We start from the raw sequence: 24,201 nt of genomic DNA, 5'->3' as shown, positions 1-24,201 counted from the left end.
AAGTACTTAAATTCACAGAAAAAGAAAAAGTCTTCCTTGGTCAAATAAATAACTACTAAGTTTAAGTAGGACAGCCTAGAGCAGAACATTTACCATGCTATTATATATTACTTTCTCTAAAAGGAAGATGAAAAATATACTCTCAATTTATTTGACTGGTAACATCTCAAGGGTGCAAAGGAATATGCTTTGGGTAATAGCAAGGATTAGAAAGTATAAATTACAATTGTAATAATTCAAGTTTTAACAACATCTTTGTTGAATCTTTTGTGAAATGGAAATTTTCTGGTTACCTAGTTTATCTCTGGTGATAACCTGTATTTTATCAGTGTTCTTAAAGCAAAATACATATACTAAAAGAGATGGCCAGAATAATGATTAACAGTAGCTTTATGACAATACGAAGAGAAGAAATTGTGTTGTATAAAAGCATAAGATACTTACTGAGAGTCTTTCTTTTTAGGTATGATTTTAATTGGTATAGATGAAGAACAAGGCCCTCAGGTGTACAAGTGTGATCCTGCAGGTTACTACTGTGGGTTTAAAGCCACTGCAGCAGGAGTTAAACAAACTGAGTCAACCAGCTTCCTTGAAAAAAAAGTGAAGAAGAAATTTGACTGGACGTTTGAACAGACAGTGGAAGTAAGTTAGCCAAAAGGATTTGACTTTTTGTTTTTTTAATGCTAAATAGAATAGTGAAGATCATTGTATAAATTGACCATCTAAAGAGACTATTCCTTGATTCATCACAGAACCAAGTTTGTTGGCTTAATACTAATTGGTGTTGTTCAGCTGACATGGGAACAATGAGGACTGCTTTTATTCACTGAATTCCTGTCTCATGTCATAGTGTATTTGAAACTGCTTTCAACAAAACACTTACAGAATGGGAAGGTGTAACTAAAAGTAACAATCAAGAGCAGGGCCTAAGACCTGTATGGTTATGACTCAAATTAGGCTTAAGTTTCCTGGAAGCAAAAGTGAAAAAATTGAGTCAGCAGTGTTGCTCGTATGGCCCTAAAGAGAAAGCAGCCATGTACCAGATTCTCAGGGAAACAAACATCTTGGTTAAAGAATATATGCTCCTGCGATAACTTGACAAAGAAATTCTATCTGGGATGCAAAAGCAGAGCTAGCTTAATGCAAGGATGATAGGGGATTGATTTATTCATTATGATTGGGACGTTTTAAATGGACACGACAAGCTAAAATTCTTATATAAATATGTAGTAATCTTAGCCTAAAGCAAACCTCTTGTTTACTGCCAAGAAGTTGAAAATAAAAATTTTAGTAAATTTTGGAAAGGAGGATCTGGGATACAACCTATTCATGTTGTTAAAGACTTAACAACATGATTCTGGTAAGTGACAAAAGAAAAATTACCATCTAACACTTTTATGTTTGGCAGTATTATTTCTAGGTACGGAGGATATAAAGCTAGTTCTTATCTGGGAGGTACTGTGTCCTGTTTAAATGTTTATAAGAGGTCTTTTTTACTTGAAGTTCATAATTACATAAATGATTAATCACATCAGATACAAAGCTACTTTAAAACATTCTTAAATCGATATTACTGTAAATTTTCCTTGAAGGAAGGCTGTATCATTCATGTGAATCCTCTCCCATCTCACCGCAGGTGCTGAGCAAAGCCCCCTGCATATAGTAGTCATCAGACAAACAGACTGCTGTGTGTACTTCATCCTGTTTTGCTTGACAGACCCCGTTCATTTATGACCTGACTTAGTATAAGCAAGTTTCTTCTCATTGGCAGGCAACATATTAGAATTAAGCAATCTGTTGGTAACACATGGCTGTAGAACTGCATCACTGAAACATGGAGCAAAAATGAATAGCTTGTGATTCATTCATGATTTGAGTAAGCTTGGAATGAGAAATCTTGGAATCTCTAAAAAATACTATTTTAATGTTGATACTTTTTTCAGACTGCAATTACATGCCTATCTACTGTTCTATCAATTGATTTCAAACCTTCAGAAATAGAAGTTGGAGTAGTTACAGTTGAAAATCCTAAATTCAGGTGAGTTATATTGTTGGCCACGTGCTTAAAGAAGTTTGCCAAGAGATAAATTACAGCCTAGAAGGGTAGAAGTGTGTGAGTCCATTTGTCCTACAACATTGGGAAAAAGCACTGTTTTTTAAATTTTTTATTTATTTTTTATACAGAGAGAGACAGAGCATGAGAGGGGGAGGGGCAGAGAGAGAAGGAGACACAGAACCGGAAGCAGGCTCCAGGCTCTGAGCTGGCTGTCAGCACAGAGCCTGATGCGGGGCTTGAACCCACGAACATGAGATCTGACCTGAGCCGAAGTCGGAGGCTTAACCAACTGAGCCACCCAGGCGCCCCAAAAGCATTTTTTTTAAACTAAAGTTGCAGTTTCTTCAGTACCTGAGAGATCTGTTGTAAAACTTATCGTAAGTCTCTTTAAGACAGACATAACTGCTTTTCTTCTGACTTCAGAGTGATTTATATCAAATATCAGAGGCAACATAAAATAACCTTCTTTATGTTAAGAGTAAAGAAAGTAAGCTTAAGGCCAATAGAAACTCCCAGAGTATTAGTTTTTAGTTTTTTCAGGTGAAGCTTTGATTATTTAGTGGTTACTTAAGAGGATCTCTGAGAGCAGTATGAATACTGACCTATTTCAGATCCCATCTGGAGATCGTTGGAAACCCAAATTTTGAATATTGCTAATTGAATTGCAGATGCTGGATGCCTGTCTGTTCTTACTAAGTGACTAACTTCAACAAACCAACCTTGTAACTTCCATGAGTCAAATCTCTACTGGGTGCTTAACATACACCATCTCACTTAATCCTCCCAGAACTTTGTGAGGTGGTTTACTTACCATGAACCTGGATGCACTTGTGAAAAATACTTCAGTTAAATCCACAGATGCAAGGAACTGCTGGAAGGCTTGTTAACTATTATTTGTATTTACTCTTAGGTCACAGTTATACGGACACATGGTCAGGGTCAGGGGTGGGAAAAAAGGTGGTAAACTAAGCTTAACTGGACCTTGCAGAGTTTTTTGTTACTGTGCATTTTTTTCTTTTCATTTACTCTCTTTGTTGCCTACAGGTAAGTGGTTTAAATATGAATGATTTAAGAAAAATTCATGGAATTAAAAATTTTTGAATCTATACTTTTTTTTTCTTTTTTTTCCTGTGGAAGTAGTTGTGTGTTTTGTTTTAGCAGTTTTTTTCCAGCAAGAGCAATTTATAAATCTGCTTAAAGAACCTGCAAATTCTTTCTTCTTTTCTTTTTTTTTCTTTTAATGTTTGTTTATATTGAGAGAGAGTGGGCAATCAGGGGAGGGACTGAGAGAGAGAGAGAGTGAGTGAGTCCCAAGCAGGCTCCATGCTGTCAGCACAGAGCCCAATGTGGGCTCAGTCTCACAAACTATGAGATCATGACCTGAGCCAAAGCCAAGAGTCAGACACTCAACCAACTGAGCCACCCAGGTGCCCTTTTTTCTTTTCTATTCCAAGACCCTCCAATATCTTTTAAAATTTTTATTTCCATTTATTAGTTAAATAAATAGATAAGAAACCAGAGAACCTATGTCTTCAAAAAGGTCTGATACCCTTTATAAATTTGATGACAGTAAGTATGCTTAAATAATAATTATGTTCAGCATAAAGTGCCTTCTTATCTTTCAGCTGATACAAACTTGAGTTACACCTACTAGGTATAAGGGCATTTTGACATTGGAGCTCGAATAGAATACATTATGTATGGATTTGCTTTAATTTAAATATTTTCTGTCATAGCTGCAACTAAAAAAATTTGCTTTCAGAAAACCTAATTCTAGATCTGATGTCAAAGAAGTAAACATTTTTGTGTATAGATGAAGTTGATAAAATACCTGGGAGTTCTGAAGGAATGAGAATTAGGTATACAGATTTTTTAAATCTGTAAGTTGGTAATTGTCGAAGTTGGGTGTTAGGTACACAGGAATTCATTACTATCCTACTTTCGTGTGTGTTTGGAATTTTACATAATAAAAAGTTTTCAAAAAGTAAAATAGTTGTGGGTTTTTTCTCCTTGCCTTCTAGGATTCTTACAGAAGCAGAGATTGATGCTCATCTTGTTGCTCTAGCAGAGAGAGACTAAACATTGTATGTAGTTAGTTTACCAAATCCATGACGCCACTTGCCCTGGGCGTTTGGTAACAACAGACCAACATTACGGAGGCCCCTGGATTGAAAAAGGAACCTCTCCCACTGCTCCTGCCGCTGAAGTGGTTAGGACTCTGTATAAATAAAAAACAGTGCTTTTGGAAAACAATCGCATCTTGTCTTAATTTCACCTCAAGTTTTAAGTAGTAAGCCTCTGGTGCATGCAGACTGCCCACCGTCCTCACATTGTAGCTTTATTCTTTTTGTTGACAGAGATCCAAGTTTCATTGGCTTCAGAAACTTAACAGGCAGAAGTTTAAACTACATCTGTATGGCCTACTGAATAAATGGCAAACTAAAAACTGTGGTTTTAAAACTTGCTCTGACTGAAAGCTGGCATGTGAGGCAAAGCCTTTATTTTGCAATTCTTCATTCAAATGGGATATTCCTGAACTGGACTCCCAAGTTCTGCCAGAGGTTTTAACGAGAGTGAAAAGACTGGCCTTGTTTTGAGTGGTTTTGAAGTATACATTTAATCTCTACTCCATAAGATCCAGTATTTTTAAGAGCAAAAATTGCAGTTACCTCTGACAAACAATGAGGCTAGGAAAGTTGTAGCATATGTGTATTTTCTGTGCTGCCTTAAAATTATTTAAAGCAGACTTTAAGGAATTGGCCTATAGTAGAGATGCCACTATAAACAATGTTACGGGAAAAAGAAGAGCAAGTTTTATTTAGAATAATCATTAATGAACAGAATTAAGGTTTTTTTTAAATTCCCATTGTGATTCCCTGGTGACCTGAGTCACTAATTGTTATAGATGACCCAAAAGGCTCGGCAGTTTCTAAGTTGATAGGCTTCATGTTCTCATTCGCCCTGTCTCCGCACGCAGGTGGACTGGCTGCTGGCCGACTACAAATGCCTGAAGGCTCCTGTATCTGTAGCCACCAGCCCCACAAAAGGGGAGACCATGTGAACTTGTGACCACTAAAAGCAGGAAACTTCACAGACCACATCCTCTTCAGAGCTGAGTCATGAGTTGTAGAGTGCCCTAAAGGGGAAGCAAGATCTTCCAGTTCAGGGGCTGCTGCTGTGGGATTACCCTTCCATGTCCGCTAGGCTCTGTAAAGGTACTGCCATTTTGAAAGTGAGATCTGTGTAGACCCTGGGCCCACTCCACTGAATAGACAACCATACCCTTAGTGTCTTGACTGATTCCACCCTTCTAGAGTCATGGGTGAGAGACTAACAATATGGCTTTTCTGTAAGAAAATGCCTTTTAGTGATAGAAAATGAAAAGTGCCTCATTTGTTATAAAAATAAGCTTTTACTTATTATGCAAAAGGTAGACAAATTTAAGTACAGTAAAGCCTTGGATTGTAAGTAACTCATTATTTGTTCTGCAAGATGAGCAAACATTCTAATAAATTTTAACTTGGTAATTGAATGATGTCTTTAAGAGCAGTACAAGACATGGAATGTCACATGATCATAAGTGAGCCAGTGGTTCTTGAAATTCACCGTGATGTATGAGTGCTTTGGATTACAAACCTGTTTCTGGGAGGAATTATGCTCACAAACCAAGGTTTTACTGGATAAGGTGGTTGAGTTTTTTTAAGAATTTATTTTTAGGCAACCTCTATACCCAACATGGGGCTCAAACTCACAACCTTGAGAGCAAGAGTCTCATGCTATACCAACTGAGCCAGCCAGGTGCCCCAAGTATAAAATAGTATTACTAAATTTATTGGATTGGCTAAGTTATGCTTTGAGGAAATGGAAATGATTGATTTAAGAACATTAAATCACTCTAGTTGTCTGTGTGTGTGTATGTGTGTGTTTTAACAGTCTGGGCTATGTAAGAGTTAATGCAGAAATCTTAACAATGCTAAGAAAAATATGTTAAAAATCAAAAGGCATTTTGGTAAACTAGTAAGAAAAGAATATAGTAGGATATTGACAGTCAAAGGGATACATTCAGACACTCGTGAATGTGAAGCTATTTGGATAGAGATCCAGAAGGAAACTGACCCCAAGACCTCTTTGATGAAATCTACAATCGCTTTTGTCAGGTTCTCCCCTTCCCACCATCAGCAAGGTAGCTAGATTCAAAATTCTAAAAAATACCATCCATTACTCTATACCAAGAGTAACTTCTAAAAAAATAGAATACATATATTCTCTATAATTATATATAATAGAATATATTCAGGTCAACAGGGAATATTCTCTATATATTCTGTCTCTATATATTTTGTTGTTGGCTGCTACTGTTGTGACTGCAACTTTCTCAGAGACCTGGGCTCACCCACGGCAGAATGGCCATGAGCTGTGCCTCCTGGTAGCTGTAATGCCTGTAACCCATGAGAGATGACGAGGCCACCCCAGCAGAGGAGGACCAGTAGGAGGAAGCAGGAGGATAGCCGCTGTCCTGGCAGCAAGCGTGCAGGTAGGGATAGGGTACCAGAAGGGGATGCACGTTTGGTACATGTAACTGTCCAACATCTCATCTCTAGGGCAGCCATAGCATAGCCCTATCCCAGCCTCTTGTCGGACATTTCTGGGATAGGCCATAGAGGCCGCTAGAACTCTGGAGCTATGCAAAATTTAGTACATGTCTTAATTTCCTGGGAGAGACCCATAGCTTTCACCAGATATTCAAAGAAGGCTATTTCCCAAGAAAGGAGAACCATTGGGTGGGGGAAAAAAACAGTAGAAGGAAAACAATAGAATGTGAACTGTGGTTATTTCTGGTGGAAATTAATTTGGTTATTTATGGTAGAACTATGAGCACATTTCATTTTGGTCTTTATATTCTATATTTCTAATAAGGAATATGCATGAAGTTAAAGATGGATGTTAACTAATCATAGCTCAAAATATTTTGCTTCCATTAAAAGTGTTTAAATATATTTTAAATTACATTGGAAAATGCTACGACATAGTTGAAGGGGACAAGCAGCATATAAGATTGATCACAAAGTGTATGACCTCAATACCACGCAATGTGGAAAAAAACTCTTGGAATTAATAAGTTTATAGGAAGGTTGCAGATATGGGGTAATATACAAAAGTCAGTTGCTTTCCTATACACCAGCAACAAACAGTTGGAATTTCGAATTAACACCACCACTTACATTAGCTCCCTCCAAAAATGAAATACTTTTATATAAATCTGATAAAACGTGTGCCATATCCATATGAGGAAAACTATAAAACTCTGATGAAAGATTTAAAGTATTTTTTAATGTTTACTTATTTTTGAGAGAGACAGAACATGAGCAAGGGAGGAGCAGAGAGAGAGTGAGACACAGAATCTGAGCAGACTCCAGGCTCTGAGCTGTTAGCATGGAGCCCAACTCATGATCAACCATGAGATCATGACCTGGGCCAAAGTCGGATGCTTAACCGACTGAGTCACCCAGGCATCCCAATGAAAGATTGAAGTAAATGGAAGAGTCAATATTGATAGGAAGAATCAATATTGTCAAGTTGTCAATTCTTCCCAATTTAATACATAGATTCCACACAATCCCAAACAAAATAACTCCAGATAGATCATAGACTTGAAGTAAAACAGCAAACTATAAAACTTTTAGACAATAATATAAGAGAGAACATAACCCAAAGTGACCCTGGGTTTGGCAACGAGTGTTTGGATACACTGCCAAAAGCATAGTTCATGAAAGAAAAAGCTGATAAACTAAACTTCATTAAAACTGAAATTTTCTCCTCTGTGAAGACACTTAAAAGAATGAAAAGACAAGCCACAGACTGAGAGAAAATCTTTGCACACTCATATCTGATAAAACTGATGTCCAAAATACATAATTCTTTTTTTAATAGTTTATTGTCAAATTAGTTTCCACATAACACCCAGTGCTTCTCCCCACAAGTGCCCCCCACCATGGCCATCACCCCCTCCCTCCCTCCCCCTCCCCCTTCAATCCATGGTTCATTTTCAGTATTCAGTAGGCTCCCTTGATCTGTGTCCCTCACTCTCCCCAACTCTCTTTCCCCCTTCCTCTCCCCATGGTCCCCTGCCACGTCTCTCCTGTTAGACCTATGAATGCCAACATATGGTATCTAGCCTTCTCTGCCTGACTTATTTCGCTTAGCATTGACACCCTCAAGGTCCATCCACTTTGCTACAATGGCCATATTTCATTCTTCCTCATTGCCATATAGTACTCCATTGTATATATATATACCACATCTTGATCCATTCATCAGTTGATGGACATCTAGGTTCTTTCCATGTTTTGGCTATTGTAGAAGAGTGTCCAATGGAAAAAAGACTGCCTCTTCAACAGGTGGTGTTGGGAAAGCTGGACAGCAACATGTAGAAAAATGAAATTAGATCACTTCCTGATACCATTCACAAAAATAAACTCAAAATGGATAAAGGATCTGAGTGTGAGACAGGAAACCATAAAAATCCTTGAGGAAAAAGCAGGAAATAGCTTCCTAGACCTCAATCGCAGCAATTTCTTCCTCGACACATCCCCAGACGCAAGGGAATCAAGAACAAAAATGAACTACTGGGACCTCATCAAGAGAAAAAGCTTCTGCAAGGCAAAGGAGATAATCAAAAAAACTAATAGGCAACTGACAGAATGGGAAAAGATAGTGGCAAATGGCATATCAGATAAAGGGCTAGTATCCAAAATATACAAGGAGCTCACTAAACTCCATACACGAAAAATGAATGATCCAGTGAAATGGGCAAAAGACCTGAATAGACACTTCTCCAAAGAGGACATCCAGATGGCCTATAGGCACATGAAACGATGCTCAGGATCACTCATCATCAGGGAAATACAAATCAAAACCACACTGAGATACTACCTCACACCAGAATGAACAAATCAAAAGACTATAGATGCTGGCGAGGGTGTGGAGAGATGGGCACCCTCCTACACTGTTGGCGGAAATGTAAACTGGTGCAGCCGCTCTGGAAAACAGTGTGGACACTCCTCAAAAAACTATCGATAGAACTCCCCTATAACCCAGCAGTAGCACTGCTAGGGATTTACCCAAAGGATACAGAAGTGCTGATGCATAGGAGCACATGTACCCCAATGTTCATAGCGGCACTTTCTACAAAATACATAATTCTTAAAAGTCAACAGTAAGAAAACGCCCAGATTAAAAACTGGCGGAGGTGCCTGGGTGGTTCCGTTGGTTGAGGGACCAACTTTGGTTTGGGTCACGGTCTCACAGTTTGTGAGTTGGAGCCCCACATTGGGCCCTCTGCTGTCTGTGTGGAGCCAACACCATAGGTCATCAGGAGTTGCAAATTAGAACAATAATGTGATATCACTACACACTGATTAGAATGGTTTAAAACAAATTGTATGAAATGCTGATGGGGACGTAAAGCAGCAGGAACTGGTGAGAATGACTTTGGAAGGCAGTTTGACATTGTTGTGCTGTAGGATCTAGCTTACGCCCTCACAAAAACCACCACACAAAGGTTTCCAGGGGCACCTGGGTGGCTCAGTTAAGCGCCCCACTCTTAATTTTGGCTCAGGTCATGAACTCCTTGTTAGTGGGATTGAGCCCCGCATTGGGCTCTGTGCTGACAGCACAGACCCTGCTTGGGATAGATGCTCTCTCTCCTCTCTCTCTCTGCCCTTCCCCTGCTCGCACTCTCTCAAAATAAATAAATGAACTTTAAAAACAAACAAAAAAGCCCCAAATATTTTTAGCTGCTTTATTCGTAATTGCCCCAAATTAGAAGCAAGCAAGATGTCCTTCAATAAGTGAATGGAAAACAAACTGTGGTACATCCAGACAATGGAATATTATTCATCTCTAAAAAGAGAGGTGCTATCAGTTATGAAAAGACCTAGAGGAATCTTAAGTGCATATGTTAAGTGAAAGAAGTCAGTCTGGAAAGACTAGGATTCCAACTATAGGACATTCTGGAAAAGGCAAACCTATAGAGGCAGTAAAAAGATCAATGATTACTGGGAATTTGGGACAGGGGGGAAGGAGAATAGAGGATGGTAGGGATCAATGACTAAAGAAGCACAGGTTTAACGTGATCAAACTATTGTTTGATACAGTAATGGCAGATGCACAGCATTATGCATTTGTCAAAACCCATAGAACACAAAGGGTGAATTTCTCTAGGAGCCATGGACTTTGGTTCACAATAATGTATCAATATTAGTTCGTTAATTATAAATGTGCCACACTAACGAAAGATATTCATAATAGGGAAAAAAAGGTATGTGTGTGTGGGTACAGAGGGGAGTTATATGGGAATTCTTAGTACAATCCACTCCATCTTTCTGTAAATCTAAAACTTCTAAAAAATAAAGTCTTAAATTTTTAAATGCATGGAGAAAATTTCAAGAGATAATCCAAAATGTTCATATCAGTTTTGAATAATTTTTCTCATTTCTTATGCTTTAATGTAGTTTCCAAATTTTTTAATGGATTATGTATTACTTGTAGAACCAGGCAAAAACTAAGTTATGAATTCTAAAAACCTGTACTGAAAAGCATGGATTTTGAAAACCTGATGAAAGTTTTCAGTTTTTCAATGAGCAAATTTAAGCCCAAATTTTCCTGGTGAAATACCAGAATGAAGGTATGCGGCATTTTACTCATTTTTGAAGTGTTTGAACAGCCTACCTGGAGGGGAGCATTGCCTGGAGAGGACCCCTGCTCAGCTAGTCATGTGTTGGTCAAACTCTGCGTGGGGTGCTTGCTTCCCCCCACCCACATCCAGAGCCACAGACAATCCCTAACCCAGGTGGCCCTAAGTCTCAGCATGCGTGAAGTGTTTACATTTCCCAGGCAAAGTCACCACTGCTACACACAGCACATGTTGGGGAACCTACAGAGTTCCCTGGTGCACAATCTCACCCTGTTTGTGGGTTATCCGTCAGACCTGCCCTCTAGCCTGAGCTTTAGAGAAAGCATCAGGTGCTTCTGACTGGAGAAGAGCCGCCTGGGTAGTAAAAAGCACTATTTTGCCCACTGACCTCTCTACCCAGAAGGAAATCATTGAGCTCAGTGTGGTTTCTAATTCTCTGTAATAACCACTTTTCTATGCCCATATTTCATGAGGCTAAGCAGTGAAGATTTTTACATTGAAATATCTGAATTAGTGGTTCTTAGCTAGGGCTTCACGTCAGAACCACCAAGGAAAGTTTTGTGAAGAACACGAGCCTGACCCCCACCCCTGATTGATCGGATCAGAGGTTCCCAGGATGCTGCTCTGGACACATGTATTTGAGGTGCTCCCCAGGAGCTCTGGTGTCTGCTGCTGGTTAGGAAACATTGCAAGAGGTAATTACCAGTGGCATGATCGTAGTCAAGTGTATTTGAGGCTTATCTCCCTGCTCCTGTTTTGGTCAGTGGGCAGCTTACCAGGTGCTGAAAAGTCAAGTGCGTGTCCAGGAAGTAACCCCTATGCATTAGGTTAATGTCATTTATGCCTTTCTGACCTCATCCTTGAGTTTTAAGGCCAGTCAAGAGGAGAAAGAAATGCAAATGTCTAACAATAATTAACCTTTCCCAGCAGTCCAGGTTGCAGCAACTGCATCCTAGGGCTCCCCTTTGCCAGGGCTCAAGATTCAGAGGGATATGAAAGGAATATAGGGAAATACACATCCAGGAGAAGGAAATCGTCCCAGAAGACAAGTGGTGTTGCAGAAATGTTGGTGATGCTCTTCGTGCCCCTTCTGAGAGGTTACCACAAGCAGGCTGTCTGCATCAGCCATCTTTCACATAGAAATCAGCATCTGGCCTAACTGCCCAAGTTGACCTGCAAACCTCAGAGTTAACCCAGCCATGCAGGTTTTAACCAAGAGCTACAGTGATTAAAGCTCTACTGGGGACTGGAATGAAGATGAAAAGGAGAAGCAGAAGAAGAACAGGAAAGACCTGGTTTCCCGGGGCAGGGTAGGGATGAACTGGGGGGAGCCCCAGCAAACAGCCTCAGAGTGCCCGGTCTCGCTGGGGTTTTCCAGGCATAGAGGCACAACCTCAGTTATCAACGGGTCCTAGCTCTCTAGATGATAACCACCGTCAGAGCTACGTTTGCCTGGGTCAGTATAACTGCAGCCAGCCTACCTGGGCAGCCTCCAGGGGCCTGGTGAGCACATGTTTCAGAGAGTTTTACATAAGTTCTCACCAAGAGGGAAGGTAAGAGAACTTCTGTGAGCATGGCCATGCTGGTGTTTCTTTCTTAAAGATTTGTTTTTTGTAATATTTGTTTATTTTTGAGAAAGAAACAGAACGTGTGAGATGGGGAGGGGCAGAGAGAAAGGGAGAAAGAGAAACCCATGCAGGTTCCACACTGTCAGCGCAGAGCCCAACTCGGGGCTCAAACTCCCAAACTGTGAGATCAGGACCTGAGCCAAAACCAAGGGTCAGATGGACACTGAATAGACTGAGCCACCCAGGTGCCCCAAGGCATTTTTTTAAATTTTTTATTTTATTTTTTTTAATAGTTTATTGTCAAATTGGTTTCCATATAACACCCAGTGCTTCTCCCCACAGGTGCCCCCCACCGTGACCATCATCCCCTCCCTCCCTCCCCAAGGCATTTCTTAAGTGATGGCAGTCCAGCTCTAAGTTTTGGATGGACATCATGGGACAAAATCTCCCTCTCCAAAAAAGTAGCTCATTGATGCTAACAGAATGGCTGTAGAGCTGGGGAGTGACTTGGAGCAGGCCACCAGCTAATAATCTGTGCCTCTATGTCCAGCGGCCACCTGACAGCATGTGCATCAGGAGGGACCCGGGGAGGAGAGCTGCTGTGCAGGGGCCATGTTATTACACCATCTCCTGTCAACGTAGGAAAGTCCTCTTAGTTCTTATTTATCGGCAAATAATTTTGACCCCTAATACAAGTCAGACCCAGCTTTTGGGCCTGGGGATCCAGTGATAAACAAGGCAACACAGGCTAATTCTCTCTGGGGGCTAAGGATTTGGGTCCTTGCTTCTTTCACAGAGCCTCTCCTGCAAGCTGGCTGTCACGGAGCTATTTGCATCCTGCCTCCATCCTGAAGGGTAGGGGTTGGCCCCTTCACAGAAGCACACTGGGCACGGAGGCGCCTGTGCCAAACCAGCCTCCGGGCCCCCTTCCAAATGGGCTTTGTTGGGGGCCCCCCAGGGCCCAGCAGCAACCTGCCTGTGACTGGTGAGAAGATGCCTCTAACAACTCTGATTTATCACATGCTCGGTGTGTTTCTTTCCTGCCACAAACTACGTGGAGATCCCTTCTGGGGTTTTTTTTTTTTTCTTTTCTTCTTCTCTGTGTTCTTAAAAAACAAACGTCATTGTAAAGCAGAGTATTGTATGGTTTCTTCTTCTGCAGGCCCTCATGGCTGATTTCACATTTCTGAAAAACCCCAGTATCAGCCTCCTTTACACAGAGTGGGGGAGGGGGGAGCTGATGGCCTTCGAGGGAGGGGCTTTCCATGAGGAGGTTACAACACCAGACAACACAGTGAAACTGGGGGTTGCGGGGGTTGGATCCTGCTGACAACACCATGCCAACAGCTCCTACAGGCTACACACCCAGCACTGAAGTCTCAGCTCTGCCTTTGCTCCATTTCACACCAGGCCTGGAGGAGACCGGGTGACAGAGACAGACTAGAGAGGTAGGGAAAAGGGGCACTTGCACCCCTAGGCTTCTCTCTGTTAGATTTAAGTGCTAAGGACTTGAACTCACCAACAGAGAGGCTCATTGAATTCTTGATCCACAGCTGAGTAATTTACAGGCTCAGTTTTCTCTTCTGTAAAATGATATCATCATAGGATCCATCTCAAAGGGTTGCTGTGGGTATTAAATGACATAATGCACTTAAAGTGCTGAGAAGAATAGTAGGTATTATCAACAGGGAATGGTGTAGCCATTCTTCTGGAATGGCTCTTGAATGCTTTCGGTTTCTAAATTATCCTGACCTTCCAAAATACAATTTCCTGGGAACATTTTCACCTAAGTAGTGGGGCGGGCAGGGCAGAAGCCAGCCTGTGGTGAAAAAGCCTCTCTCCCCAGCCAGAGCCGAGTAGGTGTGGCCTAAGTAACTTGCACGAGGCTCATGGCTCAGCCTGGGAGCCACTTCCCACTTCTTTCCAGGTGAAGGGGTTCCTTCCTGGGAACCTCCATTGCTCGCTTGCTCATGACATCTGTAAGCTGTAGCTTTTCCCCACAGGGATCCCTGGCCTTTGCGGGCTAGTCCTGTCCTGGCTACAGCCTTCTTGTCCTGCAAGAGCATACAGGATGGCATCAGGAGGCAAGCAGCTTCTGACCCTTCCATGAGTCTGGTCTCTTGGAGCTCTGAGGGGAACCGGGCTCACATCTCCCACACCTCCAGGGCCTGCAAGAGCCGTCAAGATCCCCCATGGTCCTGGCTCAGCTGGACCCTAACACAGAGCAGTAAGGCCCACGACCTGTACCTAGAGCCTGCCTTCCCAGGGGCTCCTCACCCGGGATGGCCTGGGGAAGAGAGCAGAACAGATGGAGGGAGGCTAGAGGGCAGGTGCCTCACCCAGGGAGTGTGAGAGTCAAGGCCACCCAGGGAGGGAGGGGCAGAGGTGAAGGAACCCTAACTGGCTAGAAGAGTGGGGAGGACAGATGAGAACCCCTCCTGTGGTACCAAGTTCCTCTCTGTAGCTTTGGGCCATACTAGTGGGTCCTGAAGCCAGCCAACCCCTACAGAACATCCAGGCTTCTTCCACCTTCTCTCCATTTCCCTGTGGAAAGAGCATGTCCTCTTGAAACCTGCTTGTGTGAGAGAGATTTTGCAACCTTCTAGTGGCTTTGTCACCTGTAGAAAACTACAGGTTAGCTAACAAACCAACTTGCTTATCAGGTGATTGGAGCCAGATTGTAGCCCTTGAGGTGGGGAAGTCCTATCTTGCATGGCTTCCTTCCTTTTTCCCTTGGCTGGGCCCCACACAGCCTCCCCTCCGTTGGTACCTAGATCCTTCTCATCTTCCTGGACTACAGGGAACATGAGGCTCCTTCTCCAGGGACTGACTGGATGGAAAACACCTACATTCCCAGGGCCTTGAAACAGTCTGCTCAAGCCTGGCTTCTTGGGGGGAAACCGAGAATGCAGAAGAGTCAGAAGCATTTCTATGTTGCTCTGTAGTCTTCAAGCACACCCTCCTGCTCATGGGGTCCTTACCAACCAGGGACCAAGTGAGGCACCACATGGGGGGTGCCCCATAGGTGTTCTCCCTCAAGGCCCAAAGCCCAGCACAGCCTGATGTCCATCAGTATTGGTGGGACCTTAGAATATCTGCATCTAACCTTTAACAGTGACTTATGTACTTGTGGAATGCTGTTTGATTTCTTTAAACCACCATGACCTGTTTTTTTTCAGATTCCCAGCCTATTTGGACGGTGTTGGACCTTTTTTATATTCAGAAAACAGGTCTGTCTTTTCTCATTTCCTAATGGCCTCTGCATCTCACCCAGCACATACAAGCACTAAGCCCCCAGTCAGGCCATTTCTCAGGATGCAAGAATAAAGAGGAAGGTCAAAGGCCAGGTCCCCATTCCCTTCTCCTGCAAGTTATTCAGCTGCTGTTGCCCCAGCAGCGGTGGCTGCCCTGCCAACCCCACAAGTCAGGCGCCTACCTCCTGTAGTCAGGGCCTGAGTGGAGCAGGGTGCCCAGCCCCCACCCCGGGTGCTGCCTCACGTGTAGGAGTGCTGTGGGGATTTTCCACCCTACAGCCCTGTCGGATCCTCCTTGGGTAGATCATCCTCCTCCGCTGACACAGGCCCAGGCTGGGCAAGCTTTCCTGCAGGTCAGCACGGGTGGTTCGGCAGTGCCTGGGCCTGCTCAGGCCCTGGCTTCTCCCTCTGTAGCTCAGGAGGGTGGAGGAGGGGTTTGGGGCACCAGCTAGCCCTCAGCCCAGCGCTCAGACCAAGGCTGTGCTTCCCCGCAGCCTCTACCTCTGCCCAGGCCTGTTTCTTCCTGGCCTCCTGCTCTCTCACTTCTTTCAGCTTTCTCTCTGGAAGGCGCCCAGCTCTTCCAAAAACCCCTCCAGCAAATTTGCTTGTTGCCACCAAATAATGCAAATGGGCTCCTGGGACTGCTCCAGCAGCTGCAATGTCTGTCTCCAAGAGACCTGGGAAAGAAGGACAAGACAGGACTGTGTCCCTCAGTGCCCTGGGCGGCCACACCCATGGGGCCAAGACAGCAGGGCTGTGTGGGGACCAGACAAAGCCTTGGCTTTGCGAATAAGGGAACAGAGCTCAAAACAGAGACCCCTCAGATGTTTCCAGGTCCTTTTTGTCTGTTTAGTATATAAAAATGGGGGCATATGGGTCTGTTGAGTGTCCAGTTTCGGCTCAGGTCCTGAACTCATGATTTATGAGGTCAAGTCCACATCGGCTCGCTGCTGTCAGTTGGTCAGTGCAGAACCCGCTTCAGATCTTCTGTCTCCCTCTCTCTCTGCCCCTCCCCTGCTTGCCCTCTCTCTCTCTCAAAAAAAATAAATAAAACATTCTTTAAAATAACATATATAATAAATTTAAATATATATATAAATGGTTTGTGCATATATACATGTATAAATATATATAAATGGTTTGTATAAAGTTTGTGTTCATGTTTAGCCTTTATCTCTGTTAACTTAAAAGTTTTGCCCTGTCCAGAGCAGAAAGTAGAAACATGTGGACAAACACCTGTATGTCCCATGGGCCTGGGTCATGCCCCAGGCAGGGACACACAAGAGGGTGGGTCTAGGAGTGAGGGCCAGCCCCTGGTGTGGGCCTCGCAGTCATGGCGGCCTACCCTCCTCCTCTCGCAGCTGCTGCCTCTCTTGATCAAGTCATGATTGCTCAGGAGAGGCGTGCAATCCCAGGGGCCCTGGCTCCTGATTAAGGTGAAGTGGCAGGAACACTCACTGAGCGTCTTACTGTGTACCAGGCCCTGAGATAGGTGCATAAAGTAAACGTTACGTCCACTGACTGTCTCCAGAGCAATCCTATGAGGTAGATGTTGTCATGCCTATTTGACAGATGGGATTCTGAAGTTCAAAATGGTTAGCAATGTGCCCAAGGACGCACAGGAGGTAGATGATGATTCAGAGCCAGGTCTGTTTGGAATTCAACGACCATCAAGTCTTTCCACAGGCAGCTGTTGCCCAGAACATGTAGCCTTTTATAAAACCCAGCACACCTCTTCTATTCCCTCCCAGCTCCCGCCTCCAAGGCCTGCAGCATCCTGACACCTCCAAAAGGGAGCCTAGGTCCTCCCTCAAGGCCCGTAGAAGACACAGGTATGAACTGGCTCAGCTTTCTGGAGTGGCAGTTAATAAAAATAAGGCAGGCGAAGCTGTTCCATTTTCACACTGAGCCCTCCAAATTAGGATGTAGACCAAATGAGATATAAGGTCTAATAAGAAGCAAGTCAAAGTAAATTTGCCTTACAACTTTAAAGTGGAATTTGCTCATGTTGGATGGTATTAGGCAGCTAACTTTATTAATTTTTTTTATGTTTATTTATTTTTGAGAGACAGAGACTGTGAGCAGGGGAGGGTCAAAGAGAGAGAGAGATACAGAATCTGAAGCAGACTCCAGGCTCTGAACTAGCTGTCAGCCCAATGTGGGGCTCAAACCCACAAACTGTGAGATTATGACCTGAGCTGAAGCCAGACGCTTAACTGACTGAGCCACCCAGGCGCCCCCGCTAAATTTATTCATTGAGGTCGGCAATGTGGATCTCACCAGCCAGAAGTCAGGGAGGAGTTTGGAGCCCTGGGGCTGAGCCTGTGGGCCTATCTCCTATTCAGGCAGGGAAATCTGTGGTAACCCCAACTTGGTGGCTCTCATGGGAGAAAAGCCACAAGCTACAACTAGAATTGGAGCTGGAAAGGGGAGAGAATTATCAGGACAAAAGCTCTGCCTCCCTCAAAGTATAGCAAGTCCTACCATAGGCCTCATTCTGACCATCCCCCCAGCAAGGGCCTTGAGAGCAGCCCCACAGTCCAGGCGCTCCCTCCCCAGGGCTGGAGTTCAGGATTTAGGAAACATGGGCTGCAGGTGAGTAAGACTCTTGAGGCTCTAAAGTTGATGCAACGAGGTCCATCTGCTCCCAGGTAAGCACCGCATGCCTCTACTGCATCAGCCTCTGACCTTGGAGGGGTTGGCCAGTGAGGGCAACATCCTTGACCTGTCTGAGGCCCTCCTTTGATCTCTCCATCGCCTTCTGACCTTCCTGCCAACCAGGATCCTCACTCCTGCCTGTGGCGCGTGTAACCTAACAGCTGTGGGGGTGAGTAGAGAAGTAATGCTTTGATGCCTCCAGGTTCTTAGCAGCCGTGAGCTATCTTTGCTGCTTGGTGGTTTGAAGCCTTTCTTGTGGAATATTCATCTTTGTCCACTGACGACATCACCGTCAGCTGTGTGTGCTGGAGGCAGGCGGGGGAGGACTTACCTGAAGGAAAAAATGCATCCATCCTTGGAGTCCCAGACCTAGGCCACTGCAAATCCTCTCATTTGCTTTGTTCAGGCTGTTTTTCTGGTGGAAAAAAACATTATTGAGAATATAGAGGAGGGGGCCCTCAGCCTCTAAGGCAGCTTTCGTTTAGTGTCAGAGCCCAGATGGAGCAGGTGGGAATGACAGTGAGAAGGCCCCCTTCTGAGATCCTGTGATGGAATGGCGAAGGAGGGGGGTGCAGATATTGATATGGACAAAGGAAAAGTCTTGGGGTCTCTGGAGGTGCCATACCCCAGAGTAAGCCACCAATTGCCAGCCTCCCTGGTGGCTTCTGTGCCCAATTTCCAGGGCTCTGGCCCCACCTGCTACCTGCATCAGCATTACCTGGGTACTTGTTAAAATTGCACATTCCGGGGTCCCACCCTAGGCATTCTGATCTCAAAGGAGGGGAAGAAGCTCAGAGGATCTTCATGCTAACGGTCCCCTCGCCCACAAGTGAATTGTGCACCCTCATGATCGAGAACAACTGCCCTGCATACTCAGGGCAATCCCAGACCAAGGGCACCTCTATACAAAGCCTGTTTCCTCTTTCCTAGCCAGCTCCTCCCTCTTTCTGTGTTCATGGCCAGACACTCAGTAAGGGCGGCGTCTCTCAGTATCCTGGTGCTCTCTGCAGACAAATGGGTGGTCAGGCCTGAGAAGGAGCCCCTCCCTAGGGTTCTCCCACTCACCCCTACTGTCACCCCACCCAGAACCTTGCCCTATAGGACTCTGGCCAGGTTGACAGCCTGGGAAAACCCCGTGGGAGCCTCAGAGGTGTCAGGAGGGGGAGGGACCATGGAGGTCTGGGAATGCACCATTTCCTTGGGTGCTGTCTGACCCCCCTGGGTCGAGGCCTAGGGCCTCTCCTCTCAGGGTGCCTACTGCACCCAATTCCAGCACACCCACCTCCTCCTGTGACCCTACTCTGCACCTCTGTGCCAGGTAGGACTCCCCCTTGCAGGCCTGCAAATTTGAATTCACTCCCTTACCTCTTCTATGAATCCTTCCTGCCACCCTGAGAGACCTGATGTCTCCCTCTCCCATGGTGCCTGCGAGGAGGCACGTCTTTCACTTCTGTGGTCAGGGCCCTCCCATCTGTGAACCCTCTTGTCAGCATGCGAAGGCTCCCTGAGGGCCTCTCCTCTGAGCTCAGCTGCAATTTGGAGTAGATGTGTGGCAAAGCGGGTTCTTCGGGATTTGGTTTGGAGGCAGCTCAGGGCTGGTTTTACGTCTGCCAATGATTTGGGTGGGTTTCCTGTGATTTTATTTCACAAGTAAAGCCCCACAGGGACACCTGGGTGGCTCAGTCGATTAAGTGTTGGACTTTGGCTCAGGTCGTGATCTTGCAGTTCATGAGTTCGAGCCCTGCACTGGGTTCTGGGCTGATAGCTCAGAGCCTGGATTCTGAACCACCCCCCCACCCCTGTCTTCCAAAAATAAACATTAAAAAAAAAAAGAAGTGAAGCACAACCAGCTCAGTTACACCTTCAACACTCACACAGGCCCATTGCTCTCCACTGTGGCATGCTATTTGCTCCCTGGGGTTTATTTGCAATTTGCAATTAATTTGTTTGTTGTTTTCTTGCTTTTTCGGTCTGTCTTACCCACTAGAATGTGAGTGGTGATGTGGTGCAACTGCTTCCCTACTGAGTCTTCAGAAACAATGCTGAGTGAGGCCCAGGAGGTGTTCAGTTACTGTTTGCTGATGGAGTGAATAGGGCTTTGAGATTAGTTTTTGTAAATCTAAACATTCTTGTGCATTATGTAATGATAGGTATGGAATTAAATCATTGGTTCTGCCCCGATGTGCTGGACTCCCCGCCTGGGCTTCCACAGACTCACTCCTCATCCTGATTCTGCCTGACCCAGGCCACTTGTGATGACATTTGATTGGTTTAGAGGTGACTCTGCTGCGATGGCAAAAGTTAGAAGGAAGGCAAGTAAGGATGTGGAAGCAAACAGTGGGGAGGAGGAGAGGGATCTGGGCTTTCTCACCAGGGGCCTCAGGCTACTCTGCAATCCTGGTGGTCACCTCCTGGGCTCAGAGCTCACCAGCCCACTGCACCAGGTTGGATGTGCAGACCTAAGAGCATCACCCCATTGTCTGGGGAAGGGCTCCAAAGGCCAGCAGATAGCCCAGTGTCCAGGGCTCACCTCTGACAAACAAGCCCCTCTGACCCTGGTGGGCACCAGATACCAGCCAGCACAAGGCCTTTGTGTGATTTGGAAAAAGGTGATCCATCATCCAGATGGACACAACCCAACGCCATCTGGGTTAGTCCCCACTCATGCCTCAGCCCACACCTGCACAGTTGTACACAGCAGCCTTGACCCCAGGAAAGTCCCCAAGATTTGTAGGAAAAGGAAAGGCAGACACAGTACATTCTCCACCAGCCCCCTTCTCTGGGTCTTCCCCAAGCATTCCATCCCATTTTGGTTCTACCACATCCCAGTTGGGTGAAATTTGGACACCTTCAATAGGACCCCGGACCCTGGGGGCACCGAACTGCCCCACATCCAAGGATTCTAAGTCAAGTTCCTAGTTGGAGCCAGCATTGTCTGAACTGTCCCACCTGGCTCCCCTTCAAGGCCTGACTTGGACTCCTGCCCTCACCTCCCCACCCTATGTCCCCACACCTCCCTGCAGTGTTTACCACACAGAAGGAGGCAAGCCGAGCAAGCTGGGAAACTCCCGGGCACTGCTGCCGCCAGCTGAGTATAATTAGCCCCGCTGCTCCCACAGAGGCGACAGTGTGTGCTTGCCAAGTCCCTGCCTTCCACAGCTTGCTGGCAGCTACCCAGGGCAGTCGAGCCTCCCGGCCTGCCTTCACTGGGGGAAAGACAAGAGCTGAGAACAGAAGAAGAGGGGAACAGAGCCAAGATGGGGGTGGGGGTCTTGGGCTTAGGGCTGGGTCCCAGAGCTCAGGGGAGCCCTTGGAGTGGCAGCCTCCCCAGAGTTGCCTCTTTGTTCCTTGGCCCCTAAACCCCTTGCCCACAGCCATTCTGGGCACTGTGCAGGGGTGTGGCAGGAGATGCATCTCTGGGCATCTCCGGCCAGCAGCTGCCCTTGTGGGCAGGGGCTTTCCACAACAGAAACCTCCTGGGCTGCTGGGGGCCAGCCACAGGGGCCTCAGCTGTCCCACATGATGCATTTCAAGTGGTTTTGCTTTTGAGGAACCTGCTGCCCAGGACTTGAAGGACCTCCCCTGTCCCATGTTGTCCCAAGGATTCCACTGGCCATGGCCCCATTCCCTACAACCCGCCTGGCTTCTACTACTCCCTGTTGCTGGACCTGGGTTCCCGTGGTCAAGGAGAGCTGGGCAGGCATTTGAAATGCATCATCCTTCACCCTGAAGTGATTCCAGGCTCTGCTGGGGCTTTAGAAGGCAGACAGAGCCAGGGGATGCTCCATAAATATGTGTTGAATGAAGGAAATTGCCAAAACTCCTGATGTATCTTTGATACTATGGCCTAGCCCTGTCCTCTCCACCAGGAACAGGCATGGATCACTCAGAAGTTTCATTTGAAAATTTGAAAATGGCCATTTGACCCCAGGGACAGCCTTCTTACCACCAAGGCTGCTTCAGGCAAGGGACTTGACCTTGCCCCTACTCTTACCCAGGTGTGAGGGACAGCCTGGGGCTCACAGGTACCATAAGTCATCCGTGTGATGCTAGAAGAGGCTGCCGACTACTTGATCTATATTCTTGCTGATAAATATCCCATCTACCCAGCACTGGCCTTGCAGACAAGAATCAGAAACTGCTGGTCTGCGGCCCTTTGGCTTCCTTACCAGCATGCCTTTCCACGTACATGAATGGAAGGGGCAGTCACTTCCTTTATGGTTTGTCTTCCTTCTCCCTTAAGTCTAGTTCATTCTGAACTTTGACATTCAAGGCAGGACTGGAAAGAGCAAGAGAGAGATGATCTAGAATCTTCTGTTCTTGTGCTGTCTCAGCCCCTGAGGATCCAGCACAGATGATGGTCTCAGGTGGTTGAGAAGTTATCCACCGGGTATCCTGGAAATATGCTAAGGGATACAAAAGCATGTCTGGAGGAATGTTCTGCCCAGGGTTTGCCCTCCTTGGGAGAAGTCTCAGGGACTGTAATGAAGGATCCAATGCTTCCCATCAGCCATGACAGAACCTCCCCTCGGAAACAGGGCCAGAATCAGAGGAAGTGTGGTACTGGGGCCTTGGTGTCCTCCATTCTGGGCATGAGGGAGATATCGAGCCTCAGACATAGGTCTTGACTCAAGAATGAATCTCAATATCACCCCTGCTCTTAGGGGGCAAGTGGTGTGACTTTAATGCAGAGAGAAAAGATTTCCTCTCCACTGTTTAGCTTCCCTGGGCTGCCAAAGGGACCAGCTTATCTCTACCCTCTCCCTCTATGCAGACCCCAACCCGGGCACCCACCTGATCCTGCCAGTTCTCTTTACCACCTCTCAGGCTTCCTTCCCTTTCTCTCCAGACCTTCCCAAAGATGCTGTCACCTTGAGTCCCCAAATGGTGACTCTGATACTCCTGGCTCTGCTAACCTCCTCTTACCCCTCAGTGAGATAAATCTCCTTAAAGCCCGAGTCCCATTACTCTCCTGTCCTAAACCCCAGTGGGCACTATATCCCCTCTTGGAGGAAGTCTTCTCCTCAGACTCGTGTCAAAGGCCTTCCCACACAGCCCAAACTGTCCTTCAAGCTCATCACTGGCACCTCTTGTCATTGGTCTGTTTGTCCTTCAAGTACACTATTTGTCCATCCATTCACTCATTCCTTTATATTTACCATGAATGGAGACTGATAGAGATGAAAATCATCTTTCTTTTTTTTAATTAATTAATTGAGAGAGAGAGAGAGAGAGAGAGAGAGTGCACGAGCACACAAGGGGGCAGAGAGAGAGGGAGACAGAGAGAATCTTAAGTAGGCTCCGAGCTATCAGCACAGAGCCCCATGTGGGGCTTGAATTCACCAACCTGGAGATCATGACCTGAACCAAAATCAAGAGTCAAGGGCATTCAACCAACTGAGCCACCCAGATGCCCTTCATTTTTCATTTTGTAAAGAGACAGGGACAGGGAGCAAAGAGGTGACCCAAGTGTCCATTGAGAGATGCTGACATGTGGCCTGGCCATTGTCTTTTACGTTTTTAAAGTATTTTTGAATACAGATTGATTTTATTACATTGGTGTACTTTTAAAATAATGTATTTTTTACTGTTTATTTATTTATTTTGATAGAGTGCACACGGGGAAGGAGCAGAGAGAAGGAGAGACAGAATCCCAAGCAGATTCTGCACCATCAACACAGAGTCGGATGCAGGGCTTGAACTTACAGACTGCAAGATCATGACCTGAGGGGAGATCAAGAGTCTTAACTGACTGCTCCACCCAGGCACCCCTAAAATAATGTATTTAAGAACTATTTTCTGGGGCACCTGGGTGGCTCAGTCAGTTGAGCATCTGACTTTGGCTCAGGTCATGATCTCACCACTTGTGGGTTTGAACTCCGCTTTGGGCTTTGTGCTGACAGCTCAGAGCCTGGAGCCTGCTTCAGATTCTGTGTCTCCCCCTCACTCTGCCCCTCATGCTCATGCCCT

At 45.4% G+C, this 24,201-nt stretch overlaps 1 protein-coding gene and 1 long non-coding RNA gene across 10 annotated transcripts in view; both read left to right on the top strand.

Annotated features, from left to right (window-relative positions):
- PSMA6 (proteasome subunit alpha 6) overlaps nucleotides 1-4,309 on the top strand; it is a 32,055-nt gene extending 27,746 nt beyond the window's left edge. For both annotated transcript variants that reach the window (XM_029950266.1, XM_029950265.1), the window contains exons 5-7: nucleotides 464-642; nucleotides 1,944-2,038; nucleotides 4,078-4,309. In XM_029950266.1, coding sequence (XP_029806126.1) covers nucleotides 464-642; nucleotides 1,944-2,038; nucleotides 4,078-4,135 — 332 coding nt within the window. In that variant the 3' untranslated portion in view covers nucleotides 4,136-4,309. The remainder of the gene's footprint in view (nucleotides 1-463; nucleotides 643-1,943; nucleotides 2,039-4,077) is intronic.
- Nucleotides 4,310-5,034: 725 nt separating this feature from the next.
- The window catches only part of LOC115300748, a 40,722-nt gene continuing 21,555 nt past the window's right edge, over nucleotides 5,035-24,201 (top strand). For 4 of the 8 annotated variants that reach the window (XR_003912818.1, XR_003912820.1, XR_003912819.1 and 1 more), the window contains exons 1-4: nucleotides 13,620-13,767; nucleotides 15,499-15,549; nucleotides 17,325-17,405; nucleotides 18,225-18,400. This is a non-coding gene — a long non-coding RNA (uncharacterized LOC115300748). Of the gene's footprint in view, nucleotides 5,272-6,435; nucleotides 6,591-11,454; nucleotides 12,305-12,684; nucleotides 13,305-13,619; nucleotides 13,768-15,498; nucleotides 15,550-17,324; nucleotides 17,406-18,224; nucleotides 18,401-24,201 lie in introns of those variants that run through there. The other 4 variants (XR_003912816.1, XR_003912817.1, XR_003912815.1 and 1 more) reach the window with 4 other exon arrangements.

Source organism: Suricata suricatta, chromosome 9 (assembly GCF_006229205.1).
Source record: "Suricata suricatta isolate VVHF042 chromosome 9, meerkat_22Aug2017_6uvM2_HiC, whole genome shotgun sequence".
NCBI classification, from domain to species: domain Eukaryota; kingdom Metazoa; phylum Chordata; class Mammalia; order Carnivora; family Herpestidae; genus Suricata; species Suricata suricatta.
Note: the sequence above shows the minus strand (reverse complement) of the source record. Positions and strands in the feature narration are given on the sequence as shown.